This window comes from Nothobranchius furzeri, chromosome 11 (genome assembly GCF_043380555.1).
Source record: "Nothobranchius furzeri strain GRZ-AD chromosome 11, NfurGRZ-RIMD1, whole genome shotgun sequence".
NCBI lineage: Eukaryota > Metazoa > Chordata > Actinopteri > Cyprinodontiformes > Nothobranchiidae > Nothobranchius > Nothobranchius furzeri.
In genome coordinates, this window is record NC_091751.1 from 51,169,862 (window position 1) to 51,178,690 (window position 8,829).

Genomic DNA, 8,829 nt, shown 5'->3' on the forward strand with positions numbered 1-8,829 from the left:
AGTCACATTTTTACCTGACTCCAGGTGGTACGGCATCTTAAAGGGACAGGAATGTTGCCAACCTACACACATCTTTTCATTATTTTATTATTAAATTTGTTGACATGGGAAAAATTATCTCGATAAGAGTCTGAAATTTCGATGACGATAAATTTTCGATTTATTGCCCAGCCCAAACCTGTAGTGTGTTTATACATTTTAATTCTGTCGATGCTCTAAATCCAGATATCCATGGGTTGATAAATTTGATTTCTATTGATAATTCTTATATGGTTTTGTTGTCAGCACACTCAGCTATGTAAAGAACAAAGTATTAAGAATATTTCATTCATTCTGATCTAGGATGTGTTCATGTGTTCCCTTTATTTATAAACTGAATTGGTTTTACCGCCTTTAAAAGATATTGTGTAAAAGACCGAAGCAGAACGTTCACAAGGAGTGAGAGCATGAATGGAAACCTAATAATGAAATATGGGCAGGGTAATAGAAAATGTGCAAACCAGGAAACCAGCTGCAGGAATTCAAAATCTGCTGGTTTTGGATCATTGAAACCCTTTTTTAGAATTTGTTTTCTAAATATAAAAAATAAAATGTAGAAAGTGGTTGTGTTTTGAATTTTGACTTTATATTTTCATAGATATTTATTTATATTATTATACTTAAATGAGATCATCCATCCATCCAGATGTCAGAAAAAGGATGGACGGATGGAACGGAAACGTTCGTGCGCTTTTTTTCCCCCCGCTTTGAGCTTGCCGTTGTCCCTGGTAGAGGCTGTTGGGTAATGTAGTGCAGCGTTGAACACGTGAGGCGGGTGTTTGCAGAAACATGGCGGGCATCGAGCTGCTGTCGGACCAGGGATACCGCCTGGATGGAAGGAAAGCCACCGAACTGCGGAAAGTTCAGGCTCGCCTGGGTGTGTTCGCTCAGGCCGACGGTTCCGCTTACCTGGAACAGGGAAACACCAAAGTTCTGGCTGTGGTTTACGGTCCGCACGAGGTATGTAACGTCACGAATGTTTGGAGGACTTCATAACACATAACCATATAAAGGCGGTACTATATGTTTCCTAGTATTAGATTTAACAACATCTTCGCGCCTATTAGTGTTTGTATAATAAAGTGAGATCATAATAATATTTTACAATGTTTACTGTGCATCAGACGTGATAGAGCAGAATGCTACAGCATGGAGGTTAAATTAGAAATACACTGGAGCGAATGAAAGAATAATGAATGCAAATCACTAGTTATAAATATGAAATCAAAGTTCAAATGTGGTAACCCACCAGAAATGTATTTGTCGATGTAACCTTACAGTTGAGAAATAATAATAATAATAGAAACTTAAATCTAATGTTGCACATATTTCCAGAAACCTAGGGACTCCTGGTCTTGAAAAAAAATGGACATTTCAACATCCAGATATTTTTTTTAATTTTACTTTAGTTCTATTAGCATATTTTTAGGAATTATGTTAAAATCAAACAAGTCCAGTCGTGATTATTTTTGTATTTCTTCATCTCATTCTTCCCTCTAGATGCGAGGTTCAAGAAGTCGTACTCTCCACGATCGAGCCGTCATTAACTGCCAGTACAGCATGGCCACATTCAGCACCGCAGAAAGGAAGAGGAGGCCGCACGGAGACCGTAAATCCACCGAGATGAGTCTCCACCTGAAGCAAACGTTTGAAGCTGCTGTGATGACCCAGCTCTTCCCGCGCTCTCAAATAGACATTTATGTCAAGGTGCATCTTAGATTCTTTAAGTTTCTCTTTTCATGTTAATAAAGACAGCAGTTCCTTTTTTTCACGAAGATGTTTTGTATTTTTCAGATTCTGCAGTCAGATGGTGGGAACTACAGTGTGTGTGTTAATGCAGCCACCTTGGCTGTGATTGATGCTGGCATCCCGATGCGAGACTACGTGTGCGCCTGCACCGTGGGCTTTGTGGATGAGACTCCCCTCGCTGACCTTTGCTACGCCGAGGAGAGCGGAGGAGTCAGCTCTCTGGCGTTGGCGCTGCTTCCCAGGGGAGGACAGATTGCTCTGGTTCAGATGGACGCCAGGCTGCATCAGGATCACCTGGAAGCACTGATTGAAGCTGCAACGACAGCTTGTAAAGGTGTGAGCAAGGTGCTGGATGAGGTGGTGAGGCAGCATCTTCAAGAAGCATCGGTGCTCACCGGAGAGTAATGAATTATGAAGTGGAGCCCGTTTGGACTGAGAATCTCTGAACTCTTTCTTTATTTTATAATATTTCATTGCATTTCTTTATCCTTTTGTAACCAGACCTATAAATGTGTGAATGGAAATCTTCTCTTTGATTTTTCTCCTGACTCTTGTTCGATAGACATGTAGTCTCTGTTAGTTCTGTTAACTCTGAATAACAGATCATTAATAGTAATTATTAGAAAGAAAGAAAATGATCTTTTATATAGCGCCTCATGATAAAAATCACAAGTTGCTTCACAAGAAAAATACATTTTAAATATTAATAGATAAAATGATTAGAAGATATGGTTAAAATGAGAAAAAATATGTGATTAAAGGAAAGGATAAGGAAAGGGAAAGAGAAAATGAATAAGAAAGAAGAAAATCAGTGGATCCTGGGAGAGGTGGAGTTGGTAGAGCAGAATAAGGAGAGGGAGTGATGAAGGTAACACCAAAGCCAGCCTGAACAGGTGAGTTTTCAGCTTCTTTTTGAAGGAGACCACTGAGTCCACTGATCTCAGGCTCAGGGGGAGAGAGTTTCAGAGTCTGGGGTCTACAGCAGCAAATCATTGTCACCTTTGGTCTTTAGCCTGGTGCGCTGTACAACCAGTAGACTTTGATCACTGAACCTGCTGGGGATGTAGAGATTAAGAAGATCACCACTGTATGAATGTGCTTGTTCATGTAAGGGCCTAAAAACGACCAGGATCTTGACAAAAACCCTGAAGTTGACTGGCAGCTTGTAAAGCTGGAGATTTAAAAAAATGTTCTTTATTATTATTTTCAAACAAATCTGTCTAAATGGTTAGGGAGTTTTAAACTGGTGTATTTGATTAGGATTCTCAAATGTTTGTCAGGCCTTTAAAATTTTTGACATTTATTACAATGTGCATTTTCAGGGAATCTTGCTGTGTTTTTATTATTAATTTTAATGTGTGCACACTATTTTGTGTCCACAAGTTATAAAAACTTTCATTGGAAATATGCATATCAAAAGTGGGGGTGCCTAAGTATTTAGAGTAAAAAATTAATTTAGTGTTTGAAATTTAATATAATTTATTTTGTGGTCTCTAAAATCCAGATACAATTAGCAAAACTAATAATGGAAAATATTTGCAATGTTTGCTTTTTATAACCATCGGTCCCAAATTTGGTTAACGCGTTCTTTTGGATTCATTATTATTTTAAAATTTTCTTAAAATGTAAAAACTACTTGCATTTTTAAAGTTTTATTTTCTTTTATTGGGCGGAAGTTGGTCCGCGGCATTAGCCTTCCCACAGGAACTGGGAACGCGGACGTTTAGACCGCTCCCGTTCGGATCAAGCCCTACTTCTGCAGGTGAATGTGAACACTAGACTGATGTATTTATTTTTACCTTTAAAATTACATTTGTGTCATTGAAATGATAATGCATTTTTTAAGGTTTACGATTTCGGACGTTTTTAGTTTTGAGAAACCTGCTTGTCAAGCAGCTAGCAGGAAGCTAACCTCAGCTGACAATGAATGGCAGAAATAACCCCAACTATTATTTATGGAAAACTAAATTAATATAGAAACTGGGACCATTTTAATAAACACGTCTTTATTCCTTTTAGCAACAACAACTATCGGTCAATTTAACGTATAATTTTAATTACTCTTGTTTGCCTGCGTGCATCCTTTAGAGCTTCCGGTTGGATCCAGGTTTCTAGCTCCAATCAAAGCCGCCCAACATGGGGTTGTTGTCTGACCCTAACAGAAGACGGGCTTTGATCAGCCTTTTGACCCGCCTCAACGCTCCAATCTGGTATGTGCCAAATACCGGGAGATTCTTTATAACTGATATTACAGCAATTCTTCAGTATTTTGCATTATACATCATCATCTCTCACCTCTTCCTGTCAGTGTACTGTGCTACTTTGCTGCTGTGTGTTGGTTCATGGGGTTGTCATTCGAGCCTTTCACCTTGCGAACCTACATGTCAGAGAATGCCATGGGATCCACCATGGTGGAGGAGCGCTTCCCTGCAGGGGAACGTGCTCTGGCCACAGCCAAAGAGTTTGGTGCTCACAAGAAGAAAGTTGGGTGTGTTTTTGACTTTTTATTAAACCTCTGCGCCAGCCTAATAACAACAATTTCACACTCCACTAGACTCTTATAACATTGTGTCTCTGCAGTGGGATGCCAGTGGACTGGCTAGTGAAAACCATGCAAGCTAGAGGGTTGGAGGTGTTCACACAGAGATTCTCTCGTACACTACCCTTCCCTGATGAAAACAATGAAAGATATGTACGTTTGTGGCAGGAAATCACATATAATTGTTCTGCACATATGCATACATGATTTTTTATTTTATTTGCAACATTTCTTCTCAGATTGTGGAAGGTACAAATGTTTATGGGATCCTTCGAGCACCTAGAGCTCCCCGAACTGAAGCGCTGGTTCTCAGTGCTCCCTGTAGCCCTGGCGATGACAACAACCAGGCTGTGGGACTGCTGCTTGGCTTGGCTCATTACTTCCGAAGTAAGTCCAGCACCTGCTGCCATCTCTGGCACAGTTAGCCAACACTGGAACGATGCTGCTGTTGCATTTCTTGGTTCAGTTAATTTTGTGTATTAGATCAAGTTTTCTGGGCCAAGGACATCATCTTTCTTGTGAACGAGCACGACCTGATTGGAATGCAGGCCTGGCTGGAGGGCTACCACCACACCAACACCACAGGTGACTATTCACATTCATTCCTGACTATGTTGAAACAGAAAACAAAAGGCTGTATATTTTTATTTCTCTTGTTTTATGGTTCTTCTAGGAATGGACTGGTCTCCCTTGCAAGGCCGTGGCGGTTCAATCCAGGCGGCGCTGTCCCTGGAGCTCAGCAGTGATGTCGTCACCAGTTTGGACATAGTACTGGAAGGCCTCAATGGCCAGTTACCCAACCTGGATTTAGCAAATCTCTTCTATGCCTTTTGTCAGAAGATCGGAGTCCTGTGCACCATTCAGGGCAGGGTAAAGGCTTGTGAACATGTGTGCGGTATTTAGTTAGCAGACCAGTGAGGTGACCTGCTTTAATTTGTGAATGCCTTTGCAGATTCAGAGGAACGACTGGGACAGCGTGTCAGGCTACAGCCATGCAGTCCAGACCATGATGCTTATGGTGATGAAGCAGGCCAGTGGGCGATCCTGGGGAGATCACGGACTATTTCTGCGCTACCACATAGAGGCCGCCACCATCAAGGGCATCAACAGCTTCCGACAGTACAAGACCGATGCCACCACCGTTGGCCGGTTAGAGTTATTGTGAAAGTTTTTTTTTTTTTTTTTTGTCAAAACCCCAAATCAGAACAAAGTTTGAAAGTTCTTTGCAGACCTCAAATGCAGCAATAGTTGCATTTTGAATAATTCAGTCCTGACTTTTTGTTCATTACAAAAGCACATTTATATATACAGTATTTGTGTCTTTTGTCTCCTAGATTGCTGGAAGGGATGTATCGTAAGCTGAACAACCTCCTGGAGCGTCTTCACCAGTCATATTTCTTCTATCTCATGCCGTCGCTGTCCCACTTTGTCTCTATCGGATACTACATGCCAGCCTTTGGCCTCCTTGCTGTTATTTTACTACTTCGCGTATCCTTGCATCATAATTCCTCACTCCTTTTCAGCTGACCTAAGGTGAAGGTTTCCAGAAGAGAAAAAAAAGTTCTAACTGATTAAATCAAGGCTCTGCGATCCTCGTTTTTACACCTTGACTGTGCCTCAGGCTTTAGACCTGTGGGTTCAGCTTGCGACTCCACCGTCTAGAAATGAGGATGGTGTTGCTGATATAGAACAGGTTGGATGTAAAAAAAAAAGTGATATAAAACATTTGTTTTTTTTTTAATCAAATATTGTTTAATGATGATCTTTTCCCACAGTCCAGTACGGGGGTGCTTTCGGTGTTGACTCCTCTGGTCATCAGCCACCTGACAGGAGCAGCTTTGTACATGCTGCCTGTTCGTTTCCAGGAGATGGCGGTTGAACACTTCCAGGTTTCTGAAACGGAAGCCGTTGTCCTGACAGCCATTGCTGTTTACACAGGCGGCCTGGCTTTGCCTCATAACACACACAGGTACTGGCAGAGACAACTTTGTTTTTTAATTCTTGTGTAATTTTTAACATTTCTTCTTTTAAAGGGGCCATATCATGGAAAATCCACTTTTTGGAGCTTTTTAGCATGAAAATAACCTCAAACCCGTTTTTGACTGCATTCATGATTTATTTTGAAATTCCTGAAATTGCCTAATGTACGGTATAAGTTGAACTCCATTTCCCTGCTCCTAACAACGAGCCCTGCTCCTCCCCTGGAAGCTAGTCTCTGGTGTGAAACCTCCCAGGCCAGCTCAGGATATGTGGCATAGGCGATAAGTGTCATGTAACAGACTTGGTAGTCTAGTGGTTGGCGTGCTAGGCTGGCATGCATGTTTGCAGTAACTTTGTTCTTTTTTTGCTGCACTTGCCAGTATGATGTTTTCAATCCTTTATCGGTAAACTGTTTAAAATATAAAGACTAATATGATTTATATTTTTTGTTTCTTTGTTTGTTTAGCCAGTGTGAGTCCATGTGAGGTGAGCAGAGTAAATCAAATAAAACTCTGCTTGGAAATGACCAAATTCAAAGATTTTTAGTGACCCAACATATTTTGCATAAAATAATCAGTAAAACTAAAATATAAAAATGTGGAATCTGTTTCAGCTGGCTAAGTAAATTATTGCCGACACCACCGGGATTCAAACTCACGTCAGCACATGGCAAAACCGAGACGGCGGGAAGACACCTTTATCTCTGGACTACCATAGTCAATACAGCAACCAGCTCGTCGAAGAGGCTGTTGTAGGCACGTTTTACCAGAGCGGGCTTGGGTGGAGTTTCACTGAAACAAAGCGAGTATAAATTCAGGCTGATGAAGAAAACTCGTATTTGTATAGATAAATAGACATGTCAGTAGTGCCAACGGTAATATTTGATTAAATTCTGTGCTTACCTTTGTTCTCAAAGATTTAAAATAGCATCATAAAGAACCTTTAATAAGTTTTTTTTTTATGTGTTTTGTTTTTTGCACAACCAGCTGGACATTAAAAAGTTAAGATCCTGAGCAACATGTCTTCTTGCCAGGAACATGTGCACCTTTTAGTGTTGGTAAACCACAGTCATGTGTTGCAGGCTGATTTCTGGTGAGGGGACAGAGCAGGGCTGGAGGGTGCTGAAGCTCGTCGCCGTGTTGTACCTGGCTGTTCTGCTGGGATGCACCGCTCTCATCAACTTCTCCCTGGGCTTCATCCTGGCTCTCACCCTGGTGCCTGTGGCTTCTTTTGTCACACCACATGTCCCTAAGTAATACACCTGCACACTGGTCACTCCTCTATGCTCCAGTCTGTCTAAGGTAAAAGATTATCACTAAAACATATCCCCCCCCCCCCCCCCCCACTTCAGGCTTCTTTCAGCTGTCGTCCTGGTGATCCTCAGCCCAGCCTTCACTCTGCTGTTCTCCGTCTTTATCTTCCAAGAGCTCCAGGAAATGCCTGTTAGCTTTCAAGATGGCTGGATGCTGTACCTTTCAGTCATTTCACAGGGCATTTTAGACCACTACTTGTATGGGTCTCTGGTCTACCCACTCATTGCCTTGATGGTCTATCCCTGTTGGCTGCTTTTTTGGAACATCCTCTTCTGGAAGTAGCCTGCTGGCCTACCGAAGATTTCCGTGCATCCATATTCTGAGATAATCTCAGGTTGAATTGTTTTGGAGGAATGTGAAGAACTAACACTTAATTCACTGTAAAGTGAAAAGAAAAACAAACTTTTTTTCTTTTTAGGGAGGATTGTCTTTTCTTTGCACATTTTTTTGGTTCTCCAAACACTGGAGTTAAATTTTTTTAATGGTTACAACTCAACAGAAATAAATTGATTTATATGTTTTGTGACTTTTAAAACAATGTAATGGGAATGGGGAGATATTAATGTAAAGAAAATGTAAACTCCTGTTGGGAAAACGGTATTTTGTTGAAGTTTTTCTCTTAAATTTTTGGTACTTAACACATACAGCACTGTTTTAATTTTTAAATTATATTTATCAAACTGGATGGTAACAAGAAGAAAGTTTAACATGGCCTGTTTTTTTTTAATTATAAAAATATGTCAGTATATCTACATCCGTCAGTCAGCCATTAAACACTTCATATATTTTTGTACTTTGGTTTGAACGTGTTTATTTTATATTTAAAATTACAAAAATAAAAATATGGAATGTAAACAGATGAGTGGATTGGTTTTAAACCAAAGATGAGCTGCACAGTAAAAAATGTCTAATTAGCTAACTAAAATTCTATTAAAATGGTAAATGTCCAAATCTATTTTTAAAAAATTAAATGGGTGGGAGATCGAGGCAAGAAAAAAACATTATTGCTTAAAATCTACCAACCTAACTACAGATCTGCCACAACTTAGGTTAATGTGTTCATTTCACTGTCGTGTATGACGTTACTTGCAGTTTTTTTTCTTTACCTGGAATTGTTCATCCTTGTTTTTTTGTCATCTGTCAGGTGACCTTTGGTGGCTTAAAATGTGCCAGAAAAAAAAGAAAACAGTCACCAGAATATGACATTTA

General features: G+C 40.3%; 2 protein-coding genes across 2 annotated transcripts; both read left to right on the forward strand.

Moving 5' to 3' along the window:
* Window positions 1–772: 772 nt before the first annotated feature.
* Window positions 773–2,312, forward strand: exosc4 (exosome component 4). The gene is made up of 3 exons (XM_015956787.3): window positions 773–999; window positions 1,540–1,746; window positions 1,834–2,312. Exons 1-3 carry the CDS (start codon window positions 829–831, stop codon window positions 2,191–2,193), a joined length of 738 nt encoding a protein of 245 aa, XP_015812273.3. The 5' UTR covers window positions 773–828; the 3' UTR covers window positions 2,194–2,312.
* Window positions 2,313–3,463: 1,151 nt separating this feature from the next.
* gpaa1 (glycosylphosphatidylinositol anchor attachment 1) lies at window positions 3,464–8,213 on the forward strand. The gene is made up of 13 exons (XM_015956788.3): window positions 3,464–3,550; window positions 3,877–3,998; window positions 4,097–4,276; window positions 4,369–4,480; window positions 4,567–4,714; window positions 4,811–4,912; window positions 5,001–5,197; window positions 5,280–5,476; window positions 5,662–5,815; window positions 5,949–6,020; window positions 6,103–6,296; window positions 7,389–7,559; window positions 7,659–8,213. The coding sequence occupies exons 2-13, from the start codon at window positions 3,925–3,927 to the stop codon at window positions 7,900–7,902; spliced, it is 1,845 nt and encodes a 614-aa protein (XP_015812274.1). The 5' UTR covers window positions 3,464–3,550; window positions 3,877–3,924; the 3' UTR covers window positions 7,903–8,213.
* The last annotated feature ends 616 nt before the right edge of the window (window positions 8,214–8,829 follow it).

Excerpts from the sequence above, each read along its gene's own strand:
- gpaa1 (XM_015956788.3), top strand. The coding sequence starts at position 3,925 with ATGGGGTTGTTGTCTGACCCTAACAGAAGACGGGCTTTGATCAGCCTT. Across the intron at positions 3,999-4,096 it reads CGCCTCAACGCTCCAATCTG|TGTACTGTGCTACTTTGCTG; the intron begins GTATGTGCCAAA and ends TCTTCCTGTCAG. Across the intron at positions 4,481-4,566 it reads ATGAAAACAATGAAAGATAT|ATTGTGGAAGGTACAAATGT; the intron begins GTACGTTTGTGG and ends ATTTCTTCTCAG.
- exosc4 (XM_015956787.3), top strand. The coding sequence starts at position 829 with ATGGCGGGCATCGAGCTGCTGTCGGACCAGGGATACCGCCTGGATGGA. Across the intron at positions 1,000-1,539 it reads TGGTTTACGGTCCGCACGAG|ATGCGAGGTTCAAGAAGTCG; the intron begins GTATGTAACGTC and ends TCTTCCCTCTAG. Across the intron at positions 1,747-1,833 it reads AAATAGACATTTATGTCAAG|ATTCTGCAGTCAGATGGTGG; the intron begins GTGCATCTTAGA and ends TGTATTTTTCAG.